This window comes from Macrosteles quadrilineatus, unplaced genomic scaffold (assembly GCF_028750875.1).
Source record: "Macrosteles quadrilineatus isolate MER2022 unplaced genomic scaffold, UCM_ALF_1.0 Scaffold_1__1_contigs__length_201487025, whole genome shotgun sequence".
NCBI lineage: Eukaryota > Metazoa > Arthropoda > Insecta > Hemiptera > Cicadellidae > Macrosteles > Macrosteles quadrilineatus.
This window is the reverse complement of record NW_026542594.1, coordinates 103,144,172-103,168,076: the sequence shown is the minus strand read 5'-3', so window position 1 is coordinate 103,168,076 and position 23,905 is coordinate 103,144,172. Positions and strand designations below refer to the sequence as shown.

Here is a 23,905-nt window from a genome sequence, read left to right as displayed (position 1 = left end):
ATGTAAAGTAAATAAATTCAACGTATTTGCACATCTATTAATTTTCAAGATTATCTCGTTCGCATGGCTCAATCACGTCCTGGTTTAAGTTTGTTCGCTACGCTCACTCCCCTTTAGGTTGGAGCTCGTTCGCTGCGCTCAATTGCCTTCAGGTTAGCTCGTTCGCTACGCTAACTCGCCTCCAGGTTAGCTCGTTCGCTACGCTAACTCGCCTCCAGGTTAGCTCGTTCGCTACGCTAACTCGCCTCCAGGTTAGCTCGTTCGCTACGCTAACTCGCCTCCAGGTTGAAGTTCGTTCGCTACGCTCACTCACCTTTTGGTTGCAAATTAGCTGTTGTCATAAATGTAAAAGAAATAATAGTGCTGCACCCTGTTGGTAATCCTTGTAACTTTAATGCTATTGAACATCATAGAACAGAACCAACTTGTTTAATTGAAACAGCTGTTAAGATTCATTAATTCCATTTCTCATAAGGTTAACATGGGAAACTCCAGAGCCACTGGGGCGGAGCCGATTGGACGGATCACGAAATTGATGGTGTTTAAACCTATTCCATGACATTCTACACGTATGTACCAAGTTTCGTGGCAATCGGTTCAGTGGTGTCTGAGTTTATCACTGCCAACAAACAAACAAACAAATATATATACAAAAATCCTCTTTTATACTTATAGACTAGCTGTAACCCGCGGGTTTTGCCCCGTTTAACTTCTTAATTTTCAAGATTATAACGTTCGCATGGCTCAATCACGTCCTGGTTGAAGTTTGTTCGCTACGCTCACTCACCTTTAGGTTGGAGCTCGTTCGCTACGCCACTCACCTTTAGGTTGGAGCTCGTTCGCTGCGCTCACTTGCCTTCAGGTTAGCTCGTTCGCTACGCTCACTCACCTTTTGGTTGCAAATAGCTGTTGTCATAAATGTAAAAGAAATAATAGTGCTGCACCCTGTTGGTAATCCTTGTAACTTAGATGCTATTGAACATCATAGAACAGAACCAACTTGTTTAATTGAAACAGCTGTTAAGATTCAATAATTCCATTTAACATGGGAAACTCCAGAGCCACTGGGGCGGAGCCCAAAAGGATTTTTGAAATAAGAATATGCCTATATGTTAATCGGGAATGTGAGCTATCATCATGCCAAATTTCAGCCCAATCCGACCAGTATTTTTCGCGTTCACTTGTCACAAACATACATCCATACATCCAAACTTTCTCATTTATAATATTAAGTAGGATGGCACTTTATGAACAGCTGTATTAATTGTATGCTGCAATTACTGATAGGCCAATAAAAAGATTTGAAAACACATAATAAATGCTTACGTACTAAAACTCACTAGTGTTGTATGTATTGAATGATAAAAGTTCAAAGGACTCCAAAATATATATTATTATGTTTCTTACAGGACACAGTATAAAAATTTCATTTATTTAAAACATTTCCTTAGTTTCTTTTTCTAAAATAATATTAATAAATGTTTAATTTTAACATTAAATAGGGGTATATAGCTCGTGTTTCTTTGAATTGCAATTCAAATGTTAACAGTTGTTTCAAATAATGATAGCGTAAAATTATCCAGCTGGTCATAACAAAATAATTTCTTCATAAGAATAACATGTGAACTTTAAAGGCCACTGGGGCAGAGCCCCATTATTTCTCTTTATTTCCCTTTTAATTACACACCTAAATACCAAGACCTTTCTTTTTTAGACACCTTTACCAAGTTTCTAATACAGTAGTACCAGCAGTTCTCTTTTTCAATTAAACCTATTGATGTTTCAGATAAATCTCTCGTAATGTACGGTACTAATCTAAGATGCTTTAATTAACCATGTTTCTAATACAGTAGTAACTTACCAGCAGTTCTATTTTCCAATTAAACCTATTGATATTTCAGATAAATCTTTTGTAATGTACGGTAAGCCTACTAATCTAGGATGCTTTAGTTAACCATGTTTCTTGTGTTAGTTGGTAGGCATTGGAGGCCTACTACTGGTATCTGGGTTCCTGGCTTTCAACGGAGGATCTCTAGGACACATCTCACAGCCTGGGGACAGTGAGATAGTGGCTCGGTCTATCACCAGTACCATCATGGGGGGCAGTGGGGCCGCAGTGGTGGTGCTGGTGTTGAGCAAGGTGGGGCTACTGGGGCCCCCTACCTGGGCCTTCTCTACAACACTCAACGCTGTCCTGGCAGGCATGGTAAGGGCTACCTCCTCGCCAATCCCTTACCTTTAGGGAATAGAGTTATTATGTGGTAGGAGTTTAGTATCAGAAAAATAACTTACGGTACTTGTAACAACAACTTTTGTCATAGAAAAATTAAAACGACTATATTTGATATAGTGTAAATTGTCTAACAAAGTAGTGTGGATATTTGCAGTCAATTGTAGTGGATTATAATTTTCAACATTTACCAATATACACAAACGTTAAAGGGATTTTAATAATTATCACTCGTGTTTTGATGACAACTATTTACAGTTCAGCAAGCATAAAATCTGCATATTTCAACCTCTCTATAACATTATGTGGATCGCTTAAGTCTTACTATGGCATTGCAATAGGTATTTATAGACACCTCGGTAGCCAATCTAAAACAGCCCTATACCTCCCTAAGCACCGCTATAATATATAACATTCCTAAGGCCAGGAACACACTTGTAATTTGTCATCTTACTAGATAAGTAGACGGGATTTCAAAGGCAAAGCAGCCTTACGAGATAAGTTTTTTTTTTTTTTTTTTTTTTTTTTTGCCAGCTTACAAGATAAGTTAGAGCATGCCACATTAGCAATAAAAATTGCCTGTGTCCATGATTCACACTTCCCCCTCCACACTCACTTGAGCTATGCAAACTTATACCAGCCAATCACACCTCCAGACGACAGTCTAATATTTTTTTATAAATGCTAAAACAGAATTTAAAACTATAAGATATTACAGTTTTAGAGTGTGGGAACTGTCTGTGGCAATTACATTAATGTATCTGCAATCCTAAAATGCTATGGAAAGGGAGGGAAACAGGTCCACGACGTAGAGAGTGGTAAGGAAGTAGTAATGGTGAACAGTTTGTGGAGTTCGGGAATGGACTAATGTATCTGCAATACTAAGACTGCTTTCAGAGTAAACTAATGATTTTTCCCGAGCAAAGCTCGGTCCCCAGATACTGAAATATTAAACAGTCTTATATAAGTCGTAACAACTTGCCAGGTAGCAAACTACAGAAAATAAAAAATAAATAATCTTACAAAAAAAATTAGTAGATTAGAAATATAAAAAATACGTGTGGTGTGTAGAATCGTCAAACTGAATAATATAACGTTGATAAAATAGTTACACGTACACTTCACAGCAATATTAACTGAAAACCCAACCGTAACTGAAAATGCAACAGCGATGTCTAAAATCAGTAAAATTCCATGAAAAATAATCTTAACTATCTTATCTTATGGGGAGTGTGTTCACTGCCATAAGCCGCTCCCCGCTACCAAATTCAGGGGGGTTGCCCAAAGAGCTCCAGTAGAGAATACACGTGCATTTCCTCTCACCAAACTTCGTAAGAAAAACTTGCTTTGCATGTTAACACGCTCATGTGTGTTTTTTCCCCTAATGTGGCCTGCCTCATACTTCTTAATGTATTGTCCAAATTCACGCTTAAAAAGCATGAATAAATTTTGTAAGGTGGGTGTGTTCTTGGCCTAACATAGCATGGCAATGTGAAATCATAGCTTAATATTGACATTACTTACAAATGCAACTGCTGCATCAATTTAATGTACAGGTAACAAAATCAATAAAGAATCAATTTGTTTATAAAAGGAATGTAATCAATGGCTCAATGCTATAAGGCTAAATTAAATGTAAAAATATTATATTTGAATGTAACTAAATTTCAAAGCCTATCGCTTTTAAAGACAATCTTTAAAGTTATTTATAAAACAATCGTTGTCATTATGAATATAATTTAACAAACCATATAACATACAATTTTACTGTAGATGGCCTTATATTATGATTGCAGGTATCAATATGTGCAGCAGCAGATATTTACTCCACTCTGGGAGCCATTATAACCGGAGCAATCGCGTGTCCCGTCTATCTGGTACTTCGGTCTTTTGTTATTTACTTAAGAGGTAAAAATAACCATATTGTGAACATGTACAGAGAGTGGGGCAAAAAATTGATCTATTTTCTGCGGCGCACCATTCAGCAACAATGCGTCTGAGGGAGGTGGGGGTAGGCTTGTTGGAAAGCCTAAGCGCCGTCATTGTCAGTAGTCATGGAGCAGTGGTCAATTAGGTGTCGACAATTAGGTCGATATGGAGAATTTCCGTCGCATAGCAAACCATGCGGTGTTTACTACCTTAAGAATAAAGCCGGGTTTTCCTAGACCCGGAAGTGGAGCACGGAGAGCGGAGGGCGGAGAGCGGAAAAGCGATTAACATGGCATTCCTCTCCGCTTATAGGAAAACAGTAACATTAAATTGCCTAAGACAAGCGGAGTTCGCTCTCCGCGCTTCACTTCCGCGCATAGGAAAACCCAGCTTAACGGGTCCTACATTGAAAAAGAAGCCGACAGACCGTCCATGGTCAGCTAGAATGCCAGACAATATCAAGTTTGTGCTGCTGTGGAAAACCGTCCTCGTAGGCCCGCCCATAACAAGCGGCTGCTTTGAACCTGACCGCTCGGTTAGACAAATTTTGGGGTTCGATCTAAATTTGTATCATCCATACAAATTGGCTTTTGTTCAGCAATTAAAACCCACTGACGTCACTGTGTATGGTGTGTCACAAAAACTTGTGTGCTCAGGCCATCTTTGAAGAAGGTGGCCGAATAGTTATGGTGAATTTGGAACACACTATCTGTTTATGTTACAAAACTTCCTCATCCCAGAACTTCGGGGAAAATGCATAGTCCTGATAAGAATGTGATTTCAACAGGATGGCGCTACTGCACGCACAGTCAATGCTGTGAGGAATTTTTGCAACATAAGTTTTGAGGCCAAAGTCACAAGTGTACACAAACAAGCCCTGCACATTGGGCGAACTAAAAGAGGCCATTACTCAAGAGATCGCCAAACTGACTCTTGAAATCCTAATTAAGGTGTTTGAAAGTTTTGGTGTAATATGTTAGTTTTCGTTAATGGAAATCAATACCAGTCTGTAATACCAATCAAACATATTACATCACTGTAAATTTTTTAGTTATTAATAATTTAAATTATAGATTGGTTTTTTGCCGCACCCTGTACAAACTCCAACTTTAATCTTAATCATTTGATTGTTTTCAAATTCTAAAAAGTCAGGTTATGCTTAGATAGTAACCAACCAATGGAGGTAAAAGTAGTAAAACACACACACTAACCTTGTGTTATTACATCAGTTTTTATTTTTATTTTGTAATTTAATATATAGCTGGTTTTTTTTATTGTGATGATCTCTTTTTTTAAAGGAGAGGAGGGAAAATGCTTTTACGCACACAGGTAGCCAGCCTGTAGTGTGAGACTCCTGAATTTATCACAGACTACTCAATAAAAAATCCCCCTCTACTTGGTTGGACACAGACCTGGAATTGTTTGTCACATTACTTCAATTCAGGCCAACATGTGACCTAAGCCCTCAGGGCTCTCATCGTTTCTGGCATTTAGATTCTTTATGACCTACACCGCATCCTGGCCAAGGTCGAGTTTCTTGGCGCGGAGAATACCCTGGATGTAATGTGACACACAGGTCCAACTGTCCTCACCCTCCGTCATCATCGGTATGACCGTGTCCACCGACAGCAGTCCTACTAACTGTTGAGCCTCCAGGCGGGGCCTTTCCCAACGCTGGCAGTGGAAAAAGGTATGTTCTACTTCATCGGGAATGCCTGGGCAGTATATGCAATCGGGTGACACGGCTTGTCCCATCCTGAACAGGTACGACCGGAAAAATCCGTGACCTATCAGAAATTGGGTGAGGTAGAAGTCCACCTCTCTGTATCCCCGATTAACCCAAGGTTGGACTTGCTGTATCAGTCGCCTGGTCCAGCGTCCCTGTGTCTCCTGCTCCCAGCTCTCCTGCCACAGCTGATAGGTGCGGGTGCGTTCCTCTGTTCGTGCCTGGTCCTCCCCACGGCGCTGATAAATTGCCTTTCTATGATTCCAGCAACCACCAGGACGGGGGGGGTTTGGACACTGTTCGGTAGGCAGATGCTACTCTTAGTGCTGCCTGACGCTGCACACGGGCAAGCCGTATATATACCTTCCTTATTGAGAGCGTCTGCCCACACCTCCGCACTGTACAAGAGTACGGACTGGACAGAAGACATTAACAGCCTTCTAGCACTGGACCGAGACTGAGGCCCTCCGACATTGGCCATCAACTGGCTAAGACCTAGCTGCCTTGTCTGCCGTACGGAAAATCTTGTCCTGCCAGCTAAGTTTGCTGTTCACCATAACCCCAAGGTACTTGGCAGTATGAACGGTCTGGACTTCGACGGCCCCCACCCTCAACCATGATGTGTTTGATGGTGTCAATCCATTTTTTTGTTAATATCACGATCTTAGTTTTGCTCAAAGCGAGTGAGAGACCATGGTCTGCCATCCATGCGTTTATGGTACGCATAGCTCGGTTCAGCTTTGGCTTAGCCAGCTCAACGCTATGTGCAGCTATCAAAGCTGCAATGTCATCTGCATACCCAACCAAAACAGTTTCCTCAGGCATTTCTGACCTCAGTAGGCTGTCATAAGCGACATACCAGAGGTCTGGGCCAAGTATGGAACCTTGGGCAGCACCGGAAGTGACACTCATTGTCCGTGGGCCTTCCGTAGTGTACGTCATACATGAGGAGGCGGAATCGGAGATAATCCTCTATGATACGCATGAGGTATGCCGGAACGTAGAAGGTGTTCTCCAGAGCATCCAGCATATCACACTACCTCGCGAAATTAAATGCGTTTTGCACATCGAGTGTTACGAGCAGCACAACCCTACGAGAGTAGTGGTTAAAATCCTCAGCTCTCATCACGGCTTGCTTCACCTCTTCAATAGCGTCAACCGTAGCCATCCTGAAACCCATCCTGAATCCATACTGACGAGGGGACAGGACCTCCGCAGCAACCATGGCTGAATTTAGCCGGGAACGGATCAACTTCTCGAGGACTTTGCCAGCCGTATCCAACATACACAGAGGTCTGTAAGAGGATGGCAGGTCTGGGTCTCCCTTCCCCTTACCAACAAGCACAAGCCTAGCTGTTTTCCAGCACGAGGGGAATCAAAAGGATCAAGGGGTTAGTAATCAAAACCTTCTTGAGGACTTTGCCAGGCACCCCACTGGGTCCAGGAGCCTTATTGTTCTTCAGGGATAGGACGGCTGCCTCCATCTATCCAAGACTGAAAAGTGGTACGTCATCCACCCTTCCGAAATCCCGCAGTGGGCGCAACGTATGAGCTGGGAAAAGGGACTCGACTATCCTCTCCATAGTGACCCCATCCATGATGGAAGGTGGAGAGCGGGTGCCATGTTTCTTGGTTACAAGTTTGTAACCCAGGCCCCACGGGTTGGAATCAACATCGTCCCTTAATGTCTCCCAGCAACTGCGTTTACTCCGGATGATGGCTCGACAAAGAGACCTCCTAACCACTCTGTAAGCATCCGACTTACGACGTCTGTCTACAGGTTCTCTGGTTCTGGTAGCAAGTCTTCTGGCTCTCAATGCTGCCCGACGTAATTCTGCAATCTCGGCAGTCCACCAGTACACAGGTCGCTTATTACACCAAGATCTCCTGCGAGGCATAGACTCATCACAAGCCAAGACGATCAGCCCCATCTTGGATGTAACTAACGCCTCTGCGGGAGGAACCACCGGCGTTCGTCCTAAGATGGCTTCATTGAATTTTGCCACGTCTAACTTCGAAATGCGGCTACTTGTCACTGATGACCATCCAGGACATCAAAAATTATGTACTGGTGGTCACTGGCCGTGTAATCCTCCAGGACTCTCCAGGCTCTGATCCTTGGCAAAAGAGACTCAGATGCAAGGGTAATGTCTGGGATTGTTCCCCGCATCCCAGGGCGCCTGATTTTTATTGTGATGATACTATAATGATTAACAACATAATAACCTGGATTCATACACTTCATAGAAAGTGTTCAATTTTAATCCTTGATTCAAGATGTCAAACAACATTTTTGTATCAGCACAAATTTTCACTGACTACTTAACAACTGATAAAACAATATACATTAACTAATTTCTTGTCCCTGTTATATCAACAAAGAGTAAAATGCGCATATCAGTAAGATATTTACCCTAAATATGAGGAAAACATTTAGTCGTAGCATTCTTTAACAAAACTGGATATGAAACATACATTGACAAACTCCAGCTTTTACCATAGGTTGAGAATTCTACTAGCAGAATCCAAAGTCACTTGGTAAACTATGCTGTTATCATTTTTACAGTGGATGACCCATTGGATGCAGTGGCAGTTCATTTCGGAGCAGGAGTTTGGGGTGTGATTGCTATGCCTATCTTTTCTAAAGGAGGTCTTGCATATGGAGTCGACAACGAGTCAGTTGCTGTTAGTATTGTATTTATTTTAATGAGACAAACTTCATAAAATCTGCAAAATTTAATGAGAACCATGTAAATCAACATGCAACTATATGTTCTCTGCTCTTTTGATTGACGAACAGTGATAATTCTAAACAAAACAGTACAACTGTTGGACTCCCCAGTGCAACTGTGGTGCATTGCTGTAAAAATTACGTTTTGTGATTTTCCCTATAAAATATCATAGTTAGTCTTACCCATGATAAATGTTCAAAACTTTCAAAATGTAGCTAGACCACACCTGTGGTCCGATTTTGATGGAATATGGTATGTACTAATCCAATATATCTCCAGGCGTTTTTTCCTTTTTTTGAAAATTGTATTTTTAATGGCGATTCACCCATAAAACATATAAAATAAAGTAAAAATCTCATTTCCTCAAAAATGACACAAGTGATTTTGATAAAAATTTAGTATGCTACAGCCTGTTAAATTATGAACATAATGGTTAACTCCCACTGCTGTAAATTTGCTCTTCAAAAGTTATTGTAACTTATGTTATTTTCCCATAAAAAAAACAGAAAATCAGATTTTTGAAAAAAAACTGTTTTTGATTGAAATTAGTATCTTTATAATTCTAAACAAAATAGTGCAACTCTCCATTGCTGTAAAAATTACGTTTCAAAAGTTGTTGCAACTTTTGTGATTTTCCGTATAAAATTTCATAGTTTCTCCTACTGCTTACCCATGCAAAATAATAAAGGTTAATAAAGGTTGTTGACACGCTAATGGAAGAAAGTATGTGTCAGATTGCTGATACCGTTTATTATTCTAAAATTTGGTCAAAGTAAAAGTGTGTTACAGCTCGTGACATCTAAGCTGGCACTTGGCCGATTGCTACTAGTACCTATTTCAAAAACATTATGTCCCGTCATGCGGGTTGCATCAACGGTCCTCGTGACCCATATGAAGGCACTCAAGTACATAACACAAGGGGAGTCAACCCCGTGAGGCAGCGGAAATGTTTCCAGTCCGGTCTTTTCCCTACCACCACTCTCCCCCCGCGTGCACTGCCCACGCTAGGCCAAGTGCCAGCTTAGGTGTCACGAGCTGTACATTGGTTACATAGTAAAAATTGTAACATACACAGTCACAGAGTCAACTCAATTGTTCGTTGAAAGCGACAGTAAAATCACTGTAGTCTCAGTAAAACATAAACATTATTGTAGTTTCAAAAAAATTATATTATGTTGAAGTGTTAGACAGTACTTTTCAAGCAAATCAGATACCTGATATTTAACAATTACCAGATAATTTTATAATATTAATTATGTATTTTACTGTGAATACTTTCCGATTCTTAAGAAGTCAATCTAATAAATATAATATACAGGGTGTCCCGGAACTCTCTACCAATATTTTAGGGCATTGCTCCTGGGTAAGAAACATACCTAAATATAATATTTAAATTGTCCGGAAGTCCTTAGTTACTCACACAACCACCATTTTGTTTTTTTCAGTTATTAACTTTTTTCTAAAGAATAGTTAACCATACGAAATGGAAACTTTGCACAAACCTTTATGACAACTAGACAAAGCTACCAAAAAAATATGACGATTTTTCAAAAACATAAAACAAAATGGCGGCGATATAAAATTTTTATAAAATCAACGGTTTTTGAGTTATTTAAGAAACAAAATTTTAAATTGTCGCCATTTTGTTTTATGAATTTGAAAAATCTTCATATTTTTTTTGTAGCTTTGTCAAGTTGTCATAAGTGTTTGTGCAAAGTTTCCATTTCGTATGTTTAACCATTCTTTAGAAAAAATTAATAACTGAAAAAAACAAAATGGCGTCTGTGTGAGTTACTAAGGACTTTCGGACAATTTAAATATGATATTTAGGTATGTTTCTTACCCAGGAGCAATGCCCTAAAATATTGGTAGAGAGTTCCGGGGCACCCTGTATACAACAGGATTCTTATATATTCTAGAGGTTAAATGCCTTTTTGTTGCTAACATAATCCATTGGTCGTCTGGATAGCGACTGGTTTCGACACTCAAGGTGTCATTGTCAAGCCGACGTGTTGTCGCTCCTAGGAGGTCGTCAAGAAGTCAATGGATTATGTTGGCAACTATTTAACCTCTAGAATCTATATTATTAATACGCTACATGATGAAACTTTGTGAAGATATTGTTAAAAAGTAATCCGGAAGGCAACACCTAAAAAATAAAGAATTCCCATATTTACACAAGCTTTTTATTAGTTGTAGTTTTTTTACATTAAGTATTCATTGAATTGACTTACACAATTGTTGTACTAGCAATAATTACCTTAAAACAAAGAATAAAATCACTTCGAGCTCACAGATTTAATAACAGTTCTCTTGATCATAGAAACTTAAGAACACCTCTTCTTATCACTAATCAAGTCACTAATTTCAAGTCAAATAGATTTCTTTCATACCAATTCACTTTATTAGCCACTTAATGAGCATAACAACTTGATCTTAAGAACCTTGGGTAGTTTTGGTTATTTTGATTTGATCGCTTGTCTTTTCATTGGTCTCTGCTTTTTTTTTTTTTATTTGATGATTATTACAAATCCATCACATCCTTCGTTCAAGGCCCTTAATACTTATGAGAGTTTATACAACAGGTTGACCCAAGTCCAAGACTACATTTTTCATATTATTAAAAAGTACAAATTATTATATGAATACCAAAATACTGATTCTCTAAATGTCTATATGGCCTTGCCTAAATGATTTTATCCTTAATCACAAAATTCCAATATGAGCCATGGAAAACATGTATAACAAACAAGGCAGTAAATTAACACATTATAGATTTTTACAGTAAACAAAGTTTTTGTCAACAATTGTTGCAGCAACTGTGGCACAATACAGTAGGAGTCCTAGTGATGATCATCTGGTCCACTGTCTGCAGTGTTTTGTTGTTTGGTCTGCTCAGACTACTCAACCTACTCAGGGTGTCCGAGTCAGAGGAACTTGAAGGTCAGACACTAAGCATACCCTAGTATTCAAGTATATAAATTTGTATGAAGTTATAATACCGTACAATATTTTATATATTTTTGTTACAATTTAACTACTAATTAGAAGCTTTCTTTAAATGACTTATCAGTTTTTGGTGTTCCATCCTCAAGTGTAGTTAGTTTAACATGCCTGTGAATAAAAAATGTATTGTTTTAAATTCAAACTCATTATTCATAACTCGTTAATTCAACTCAGACAAGTAGACAATAAAATAGCTGAAGAAAATGCTAAATTCATTTGATGAATTGAATTGTTTGTGTTAATAATAATCTCTGAAACCCAAACCATGAATAACGAAATCATTGTTATACAATTTTCTGTACAGTATGAGAGATCAATTTAAATATTAAAACAGTCAAGATTTGCTCTTTAATTTTATTAAAATTATTCTTAGACAGAATCATGTAATTTGGAATGGGTATAGGAGCTTACTTATTCTCTTTGTAAATATTACTATCTTACTACTTCTTTTACTATAATTCAGTAGTACATAGGTATTCATATTAACTCTATAAGTATTTCAGGACTAGATATTTCAAAACACAACGAGCCAGCATACCCAGAGAAAGGTTGGCATGTATCTCACCCACCAAGCGTCCACAACCACAACACACTAAAAAAACGTGAGTAATGTTAAACATGAATTCTGATAGGATGGTTAAATATTATTACGGTATATAATTGGGGTCGTTGCAAAACAATTATCAAACCAAAAATTGAAGTTAGATGGTATTAATAAGAACTGGGTTATGACAGTTCCCTTCCAAGAAACTAATAAATGCCAATAACTTTGATAAACACACACAAAACTTAGTTAATAGAAGTATTTAATCAAAACAGTATACAACAACATTTTCAACAATTTGTTATTTTATTTAGCAATGGTTTACTTGATACTTTTAATAGTTTAAGAAATGTTAAGTATAACCATAGACAAAAATAGACTGACAGCAGTGCTGCGGTTAGCATATGTTCTAGCGTCCATAGCTAGGAATGCCGTGTAGTTACGGTGTACACCACTTCAGCGTGTAGGCGAGGAGGCGGCGACCGCAGCGAATTGAACCTCGAGCACACATTGCGCATACTTCCTTTGACAGTCTATATTTATTCTATTTGTCTATGGTATTACAGTTTATCATTATTGAGTTATACCATTTGTCTTTGGTCTGTCAATTCATGATGGTATCTAACAAAAAGGTCGACATAAGAAGATTAGATAGTAATGAGTTCCTTTTCAAAATGTTAAAATAATGCCAATGGCGTGTATAGACCAAAATTAAAACGAAATAAGTAGTTATTTGTGTAACTAATAATGTGCGAAGTGGCACTTTGCTGCACATGAGAGAAATTTCTCGAGTGCAGCTAAGGCACTTTGCGCTTGTGTTACACATTCTATTTTTTAGGTTAGGTTAAATCCAAGCGTTGAACAAAATGGGAAACGCTGCACCAGCTGATCGTAATCGTAGTATCTTTAAGTAGTTGCCAACTTATTTTCAAGCGTTCAAGTATTATGTGGTCTAATACTAATGTGGAATGCTAATAAAAGTACGGTACCCTGTTTTTTGTTGTTTGGTTGGAATACTGGAGTGCGGCAAAAAAAAAAAGTGTGGCAAACAAAATGAGTGGAGCAAAAGTAACTACCTAAAAGAAACAATTAGCTACTTTGTGTGCTATAATCAGTGCAAGGAAACCCCTTTTGTCAGGTAACTGTAGGAAAATAAAATTGCGTTGTAACTTTCAACGAGCCGTTGGCCCGTCCTACGTACGGGAATCAAGTAGCCAATTAAAACTGAATATGACTCAGAACAGCTAGTTTACAACTTGGTGGCCGATTCACACACACTGGCTTTGAGTAAGTAGCTATACATACCACCTTCCACTGCATAGGCCTACTATCACTTACCGTGCCTTATTTTACCACCTTGGCCACTGAAACCTCTAAAATCCTGCCCTCCCGTTCTCTTCTATCCCCTGCCATTTCTAAGGAAGTTACCAGTCTGAAGATGTCTTTCATTACTTGGTCTTCCAAGTGGTCGTCTACCTTGTAGTACTCCTTGGAATACACTTTTAAAAGTTGAAGAATCTTCTCTCCGCCATGCAAAGCCTGCCCAGCCCATCCGAGATCCGAGCCTTTTGGTCTACTTTTGTACCCCTTTATCAAGTTTCTGAATCATACAGTACTACCCAGACAGCACACTTTATCCCAGGGACATCCCATAGTAGTCCCATATGTCCTGGAATGTCTCGGGATATGTGCGCTATCCTCAGGATATCCCGCAAAATCCCGGGACGAGTACGAAATCCACAGGATATCCTACAATATACCGTAATGTCCCGGGATTTGTAAGTTAACCTCAGGATATCCTGTAAAGTCCCGGGATATGTACGAATGCCATAGGATATCCCAGAATGTCCCATGACATCCCGGGACATGTAAAAAATCCACTGGATATCCTGTAATGTCCCGTAATGTCCCGGTAACAAACTGAAGAAAAAAATACTACCACTGATGCCAAAACAGCATAAATACACCTACCTAAATAGCCTAAATTGGGCCTAAATAGATGTATGTTTTTAAATGTACAGTATATCTAAATTTAAATGTTCAACAAGGCCAATATATAATAATTTGTTTTTTTCACTAGTGCTTTCAGAAACTTGGTTTCCATCTTCAGGCTGTGTTTACACTAGTACAGAAAGTAAATATTTACTTAATAAATTATTTTTAAACAAAGTTAAAACAGATGATTTAAAGGATATTGGAAAAATAAAAAATAATATTAGAAAAATTCATCTTTTGAATTTTGGATATGTTACAGTGTTGTTCTTGATGTAATTATTTTCAGTAATTCCGAATTTATAATTGGGCCGTCTTCATTATTTAACAAATAATTTTGGTCTGTTTTTTTTTCTAAAAATAAGATTCCCGCGCATTAAGATGTTGAGGTTTTATAATTTATTTTAAAAGTTTAAGGTTTCCCAGATTGAAAATATGTCTTGTTAATACTATGGCTAGCAAGGGTTGACTTTACTTTACTGACATATTACTACCACTGAGTTCAGGAAAACTAGAGTTCTATCATAGTTGTGTGAAATGTGAATTTAATTCTAACTTTAAATTAATAAAACAACAAAAAACTAATTTTAATCATATAACAATCAATTATTACAGTGCTAATCTAATGGTGATTAAATAATCTATATTCAAATACCAGTATCCTCTCCAACTACCAGAAAAACAATTCAACTACTTGAGGCCTAAACAGATTAACAGAATCATATATAGCCTATACTGTAGTACCGTATCAAAAATATTTTAAGTATTGCGACCATTGCAACTGTCGGCTACTCTTTAACCACTTGAAAACACCCATAATCAACAAGCGCAGATAGCTCAGGAGGTAAGGTAAGAGGCTCACAAGGCGAAGGTACCAGGTTCGAAACCCGTCTGGGCCAAAAACTTTTTTCTCGTTTTTTTCTTCAAAATTTGTGTTTATTAACTATTTAATCAATTTACTAAACCTATAATTAAGCTTTTCATACTAAATCTATATTATTTTGTGTTTTTTATGTTCAGGCCCAGACCACACTTTATCCCAGGGACATCCCATAGTAGTCCCATATGTCCTGAGAATGTCCTGAGGACTACCCTGGGATGACCTCGGATGTCCCACGGATATGCGTGTGAGCTTATCCGTAGGACATCCCCGGGCGGGGACATTACGCATTCCTGTGGATATCCTGTGATATCCCAAGTTGACCATAGGACCACTATGGGATATCTTGCATATCCTGTCGCAATATCCGTGGGATGTCCTGAGGAGAAAGTGTGCTGTCTGGGTACTGGGATAGTTTTTATATGGTATGAATCGATTTTGGTTTCTACTGACACCCTGCAGCTTACTGGTCAGTTTTCTGGAGACCTACTACACCGGTTGACATTTTCATTACGAATAAAATGTTTTCTGTATGCAGTCACACTTATATTCAAACATCTAGAAAAAAATGTATCAACACGTAAACCACTTATATCTTAAAGGATTAAGCACTTATACTTAGACGGATTGCATTTATGACAAAACTTGATTATACGTTTAAAATGTTTAGTTCAAAATTACACAATCTCCTGATAACATAGATCTTTTACGGTAGGAAATAAACTGCATTTTAAAGTGAAATAGTGTGTAGGCAAACTCTGACGATCACTATTTTTGTATGCAAACAACTTGTAACATAAACATTTCAATGACAGTTAGAAACCAGCTGTTAGTTAAACCACCACTAAAACGACTTTAACTCGTCCGTCGGCTGCTAGACTTTTTGAAAATTAAAACTTAATTTCTAAAAAACTGAAACCCTAAACTAAAATTATGGCTTCGACATTCCCTAGTTCTCAAAATTATCTTTCTTTTAACGCAAAAATCATAAAAATCCGTCAAGTGGTTGATTCAGAATCGTGAAATAAAAAACCCTGTTACGTTTTAATATATAGGTTGGAGTCTTGGTAAACATGAGATTAGAAATGTTATTTATTTGCATGGCTTGAAATAATGTTCTATTTTTGCCACAGATGGCAGTTATAGTCCAGCCCTAAGAGCATTCAGCAAGCAGCCTACTCTCGCCTTTGACAACATGGCAATGGAGATGGAAAATCATCAGAGATTACGATAGAGATAGAACTCATTCTCAATATTTATTGTTTTTATATTAATTTTAGTGAACGTATGTTAATAAAAGACTTGTTAAAAATTTCAAGTTCTAAGTGATTCCTTTAATTTAGCATTCCTCCTAGTGTTACGACCACAGGTCTAAAGTTTATTTTTTTATCCTAAAGATGACAATGGAAGTATGTATATATGTTGTTTAAAATCCATAAAATATTTTATGAACAAAGCCTATGCGAGGGTGAATTAAAAAATGTAAATAAAAGACATGAAAAATGTCAATAAAAAACTATTCTATCCATTAAAATAAACGGTATTCGACTTCCATTAGCTTGTCAAACATTTATAATGGGTGTAAATAATTTATTATGAAATTTTATGAATTATGACAATTTTTACAGCATGATGAATTGAACTATTTTGTTTTGAGTTAAAAGAACCATAGCATACTAAGTTTTAGTTAAAATAGTTTGAACGGTTTTTTTTTTATCTATTTTACCATTATTTTAAGAGTTGTAATACAACCATTAAAAAAAAATTTACCCACATACTAAATTGTGTCAACATCGGACGACAGGTGTAGTCTGTAACTCTGTACGAATCCACACATACAGACATCACTTCAAAAACTTTTTTTTTCAGGAGGATCCAAAACGTATATTTCCACCAAAAACTCAAACTTGAAAATTTAAAAAAACAATACTTTTTTCATATACCCAATAGGGGTATAAAATAACATACGTAATAATAAAAATATACGGAACTCCCTAAAAAGTTTGCCTTTTAAAAACGAATAATACAAGTCGCAAGAGTTTCGGTTTTACTGAATAGTTGTTCAAACTACAAATGCATGAGTCCAAAAATTCTCCTTCTTTTCAAAACGTTTGCAAATAAGTCAAAGTTGTTAAAACAAAGAATGTCAACCTCACCTGCTATACCCAACTAGATAATGGTTGACTTCTTTATTTATCATCGCCAGTAAAGTGATACAAAAGTTATCAATGAAAATTGTATACATCACTGTATTAAGGTTAGGAAATTATCACTACTTTGGCATTTTTGACAAGTGTGATCCTTAAAATAAAAATGAATTGCTTTGATTGATTGGAAATATAAAAATAATAACGCACAATAACAATTAGTTACAAAAAAGTAGTATATAAATAATAGCACACTATGTGTTAAAGAGTTGGTTACAACATAAATTGCTGCTGCCATACATTGTAGTACAGTTATTCTCAAATATTAAAAAGTATTATGTCTTTTTTACAACCTGTTTTCTTTGTTTTGGTAATATTAGGATTTATTTTTTAAAACACAAATTTCCCTTGGACATAGGTACTTACAGGTTTAAGTTTTACTATAAAACAGGGGATTAGGTATACTCACAGTTTTTACATTCCCCTCCTATATATATAATATATGAAAGTGTTGTTTTCAACATTTTTTAAGTTAACATAACATTTTTTGAGTTTTGGTGGAAATATCTGTTTTGGGTCACCCTGAACCCAGAAAAGTGGTTTTGGAAGTGATATGAGTGTGTGTGTGGATGTGTACTACAGAGTTGTGTGTGTAGTACAGAGCAATAGGAATAGACCACCCAGGTGGTACAATTTTGATGGAATTCCGAATGTAGGTACTAATACATGGTATCTCCGTGTATTTTTTAAAATTTGATTTTTAGTGGTGATTTCCCCATAAAATAAACAAAAAATCCAATTTAAAAAATGGCTTCGATGATTTTGATTCAAATTTATAATGTTATAGATGCCAATGCCCAGTGTTTAGGATCTCACCTTGTATAAGCCCTTTTAACTCTTATAAAAATTATACAAACCCCATTGCTGTAAAAATTACAGTTCAAAAGTAACTTTTGTGATCATTCCCATAAAACCCATATAGAATAATGGAATACACCCACCGCAGCAAACCTGCAGACAAAGTGAATATCCATTTGTCTGGTTCAATTTCCACTGAAATATTTCCTTAAAATTGACACATTTATTTCCTATACAAATAACATTAATTTGCATGAGTTCTTATGTTTGCTGCTACAGGGAAGGTAATAAGGTGTGTGTTTTTTTTATTAAAATGGATTCCAAATTCAATCAAAATACCCTTAACTACGACCGTTTTCTTTTTCTCCATAAGAATAAGATGGGAATTTTTATTTACACTTTTTAGGAATTTTCCCTGTAACTGTCAGGGATACAACAATGCTTCTATATACCATAGACAAATAGGATTAAATATAGACCGACAGCAGTGCTGCGGTTAGCATAAGTTCTGGCGTCCACCGCTAGGTGTGCCGTATAGTTAGGTAGCGTGTGCGCCTCAACTGCATGGCACCCCAAGCGGTGGACACCAGACCTTATGCTAACCGCAGCGAATTTCAATTTGCCTAAGTTGATTTTCACTTAAATCTATTTAAATACCATAGGTTTAATGACTACCTAGGTTTGCTGCTACAGGGAGGGTAATAAAGTGTGTTTTTTGTAGAATTGGCTTATTATAAAATAAATACATTTGCCAAGTAGTGTTTGTTACACTCTGGCCTCAGGTCGCTCAGTCTGGGGTGGGTCGATGTAAATGAACAGAGTGTTTATCCTTAATAAATCAAAATTTCTTCATGAAAAGGGCGCCACCTAGTTTTAACCTTCCTAGGAACCAAACTAGGAAATATTCCAAGGTAAAGGATAATGTGATTAATTTTGAAAATAAATTACTAAAAGGGAATGGCAGAGGCTTCTATTAAAACAAATTAATTTGACCAAACATACAAGTCTCAAATAATATTTCTATCAAATTTCAACTATTATCAATGAAAGGAGAGATTATTATCTTTTCTTTTTATCTACCAGCTAAATATTCAATCAAACAAAACTGATATTTTTGATTTGAAACACTATCACTTCTAAGATAAGGCTACTAGGTAATATGAATGAATACCAAAGATTTGATTACCCAAGAAAATATTTACTGATCAGTTGCAAAACATTTGTACCTTTTAACTTCCATTTTATAACTACCAAAATTAATTAGAAATTGTCGGCCGACACTAAGATGAATTATTGAGCACAAAAGACATAGCCTATAATACACAGTAATAAATATATATAACCCTGAAACAAATACTTATATCTAAACAAAATAGATCCTGAAAGTGTCCAAATATCTCATAATAAATCCCAAAATAGTTAACTAATGTAATATTAAAATAATTATCCTATCTGTTGTTTGAGAGCGTTGGTATAGTCAAAGTTAGGTTGTACACAGGTTGACTGCACGGACACAGGTGAGTCTGTCAATGTCACAGGTTGTGTTGAAGTCGAGGTCCTCTAGCCACAAATGGAATAATGCCAGAGCAGGTCCAAGATACCACAGTCCACATCCAAAGGGCGATAGGTAACCAAAATCAAGTCCGCAGACTTTCCCTGTGCAAAACCCACACACTCTAGTATTGAAGACTAACACACTTTCAAATACCTAGTAAATTATGTTAAATCTTTCAGACGTCCGTTAACACAAATGGTAAGTCCAGAAGAATTCAGAGGTTTATACATGAATTGGTTCAGAATAACGCATATAACTTCATATTATTCGGTGTAGCATTATTTACCTTTGACACTTTCAATTCAATGGGCTAATTTACTACTTTGAGTTCAGTAGCTACTAAAGCACTATAAAGTTAATTAAACATGAGGATAAATAATCTCTGAAAGTATATACATATTTTACCCAGCATCAGAAGTAATTATAGAATGATATTATTAGTAAAACCTAACCAAATGAAACATTGTTTTAAATTGCTCCAAGTGTACTACACTTTCTTGAACTGTGTTCCCTATTTGCAATCATTACTGAGACATAAAATCACTTCCAACTCAATATTTACAACTAAAGTTTACAGTGACAAATATTTCATAGCTAAACAACAGTTAAAATTAACTAGTAACATAAATAATAACACAATTCTCATGAGAATTTGGAATATTTTGTTGAAATTAATTAATAATGATTCAAAGAATAACTAACATTTAGATCAATTCATCGACTTTAACCTACACAACCTTTTGACACTTGAATTTTACAGTAAATCAAACATTACATAATATTTTAATATTTTGGAATCTTCAATACGCATTTAAATCATCTTTAAACATAATAATTACTAGCCTACATTTAGTGTCATTAGTTAATCATCAAAATCATTAATACTTTACCTTATTTGACTCATATTTACACAAAACAATTAATTTATACAAAGGAAACAAATATTTAAAACTTACATTGGGGTACAGAACAGCATTACTATTACAATTCATTAAATTCTCATGTAAATTAGCAAGTTAAAATTAGAAAGCACATGGTCAGCAATTTTCATATTTTTTCCTCTAGACAAGTTTTACTTTGCACTATATTACAAAATTGTATTCCAATCATACTAACTAACCATGAAAATGTCATATTTATGATTCTTTAAAACTGACTAAAACTATATGACTAACAAATTGACAAAGTATCTTACTTATTAAATAATAATGATTTACTCTGAAATATTCCAAATTCTCAGTTTGCATGTCTGGCCATTAGTTCCAAATCAAGAACCAGAAAATATTAAATTAAAATGTATTTAAATCATAAATGGATTAAAATTGGGTTCAAATTATTTACAAAATTGATCATTGACTAATCTTACCTCTGCCAAATAAATCCAAAAGGAATGGACACAAGGGAAAAAGTTGATGTTCACAAGGCTGGACACTGGTCTTCTAACTGCAAACTCTTCAAAATGGCTGAACTCTCTGTATTACTTTAAAACATCCTCACTGCATGGAGTTGCCTTGTAGAAGAGGTCAGATTTGCTCATAGTTGTAACTGTGACATGTCAGGATGCAAATTTCCTGTCTGGCAGGGGGTGGGGAATAGGAGTGGACAAAGTCCAGCAAGGCACAGGCTGTTGCTCACCAAGTTAATATTTCAGCTGATGGGATTTATTTAATGCCTTCAAAACCCTGACACAAAGTCATGACAGCAAAGTAAATAATGTTGCGTTCTCATGGGAAGGAGCTCCTAAATTCCCATTTGATCTCATAATGATCATGGCCATTGATCATTCAGAACAAGTATTTATTATCAACAAAACTGTCACATGTTATCAAAATACATCCATAAACAAGCAAACTACAACAGTTTACTTATTCTTCTTACGAATAACATGGGATTTTAAGTGTACAATATTTTTAATTTTTTCTATAACCAATAACACCGTACAAAAACACTTCAATATACTAAATTATTTGTATTTTTAAGCTTTTCAAAATGGTTTAGAGAGAAATTGGGAAATGTTATGTTGTGTTAATAAAAAATAAGTAGAAAAACCAATTTTCAACCCATAAATCCCTTTCACGTTTGGTTTTCATGTTTGTACCAAATTTAATCAAAATCGGGTCATATTTTTACTCAAGTTATATCATGCTAACAGACACATATTTTACGGACATAAATGTATACATGAATTTGAACGGAAGGTGTTTTTGGCCTCTGGGGACATCAAAACGAAAAAGTAAATCGGTCCTGGGTCTTACCATGAGACCTACGATTAATAGCTTATTCCCTATATGGAAAATTAGCTAAAAATCAGATTTACAAAAAACGGTTTGACCGTTTTTGATTAAACATTTTTTTATAGTCCTTTTAACTCTAAACAAAATGTTACAACCTTAATTGCTGTAAAAATTACGATTCAAAAGTTATTGCAACATTGCAACTTTTGAGATTTTCCCCGTAAAAATCATTACTCCCACTGCTTACCAAGAGATGTTGACAAGCTAGTGGAAGTAGTGTCGGATTGCTGATAGCCTACGTTTACTAACCATACAACTCTAGGAAAGAGTAGTCTCAATATCAAGTATAAGGGTACATTTTGATTAGTTGTAATTTGATAATACAATTAATTGTTATTTAAGTAGGCTAAAATTAATAATATTGGATTTAATCATATAGAAGACAGGTTTATCTCCTAAAAGAACACATTTGATGCAATCTTGATGGTGTAATAACTGGTCATTGTTCATAATGGGTGTGAAACCCAAGAGGAAAAGATCTAAAAAAACAACAAAATAACATTCCAGAAACAAATTGACTGAGGCTCAGTTAAGTGATGATCAATGGGTGTCAGGGAGTGTTATTTTTTTAAAGAATGACGCTACTCAGTTCAGAGGGTTGCGAAAACATGTAAGTCTTACACTTACACATTACAATACTACATAAAGAAATGGTCCAATTATTTCTCTTCAGGTTAAATATTTTTGTCATCACGATCCTTACAGAAAGTAGCTATTTTCGATAACAGCTGATATCAAAGAAAGTAAACGTTTCCCAAGCTCTAATTTGAGCAAGAGAAAATAGTTCAGCTGACTTTCCCTTGATGCTCTAAATTTACTTTCTCTTGTTCTTGATCAGTTCCCTATTTGCCCACTACTTGGGTGCGCTAGTGTTTGTTTACAATTTATTTATATTATTGAAATTAGCTGTTTTTATTGTTCAACAATACAAATGTGAACAGTATATGTATTTGCTAGTTTTGCTGTATTTTAGCTTTTAGTGCAAGTTTACTACACAATTAATATAAACTTGAACTTATAATTTTCACTTTGTTACATATAGGCCTGCTATAATTTGGCACGGTAAGACCAATGCCCGGAACTGGTATACTTTTTCATTTTGATGTCCCTAGAGGTCAAAAACGCTATTCTTATTTACAGTGCTAGATTTGTAATAAAAGAAGTACCAGCACAATGTAACCAAATTAGTGTGATTAGTACCTTTATGCCAATATTTTAATATTTCCGAAAGAGAGGTACCTGAACTCCGTTCCGCCACGTTCCCCCTCAAATCAAGCACTGAGCCTATGTATGTATAAATAATTTAATCAAAATTGGACAAAAATTACTCAAGTTATCACGTCCGTAAACGCAATAACAGATTTTGATGAAATTTGGCTTAAAGGTGTAGGCCGTTACAAAATTCCAATGTGTTCAGGAACCAGCATGCTCGAACTTAGGGAACGGGGTGTTATGGGGTAAAAATTGGGATTTCTCATTTTAGACTCTCAAAACACAAGATTTTTCCAGTTTATCTTTAAATTGACATTTTAAAGAGCTTAAAAAAAACAAATACATTTGTTAATTATCAAAGTGTTTTTTTATGGTTATTGGTTACGGAAAAAATTCAAAATGTTGTAAATTTAAAATTCCCATGTTATTCTTATGGGGAATAAGTAAAATGTTGTAGTTTGCTTGTTTGATATATTTGGATTAAACTTGGTAAATTTATTTATTTTATACTAAGCTATGAATATTTGACCAAAAACACACTTAATTACCCTTCCTGTAGCAGCAAACCTAGGTACTCCTTAAACCGAAATGTTATTTAAATATATACGAGAGGTCGTCCAGTGGTCGAAACTCGACCAAAAATATGTGATGTACTCACTTATGTTAATTTTTCACCCCACACTGTAAATAAAACATGTGATTGGAGTTTCTTCCATTTGTTTTGATTTTCTGTTTATATTTCGTTGTTATTTCGTCACCGCATGGCAACGCATAAGATCCATGTAATTTTTTTCAAATTT

General features: G+C 36.0%; 1 protein-coding gene across 1 annotated transcript in view; it reads left to right on the top strand.

Annotated features, from left to right (window-relative positions):
- The window catches only part of LOC129001751 (putative ammonium transporter 1), a 62,444-nt gene extending 46,087 nt beyond the window's left edge, over window positions 1-16,357 (top strand). Inside the window, exons 6-11 of the mRNA XM_054429224.1 lie at window positions 1,973-2,206; window positions 4,027-4,138; window positions 8,452-8,570; window positions 11,434-11,560; window positions 12,127-12,225; window positions 16,173-16,357. Of these exons, the coding sequence (XP_054285199.1) occupies window positions 1,973-2,206; window positions 4,027-4,138; window positions 8,452-8,570; window positions 11,434-11,560; window positions 12,127-12,225; window positions 16,173-16,273 (792 nt within the window). The 3' untranslated portion in view covers window positions 16,274-16,357. The remainder of the gene's footprint in view (window positions 1-1,972; window positions 2,207-4,026; window positions 4,139-8,451; window positions 8,571-11,433; window positions 11,561-12,126; window positions 12,226-16,172) is intronic.
- Window positions 16,358-23,905: the final 7,548 nt, after the last annotated feature.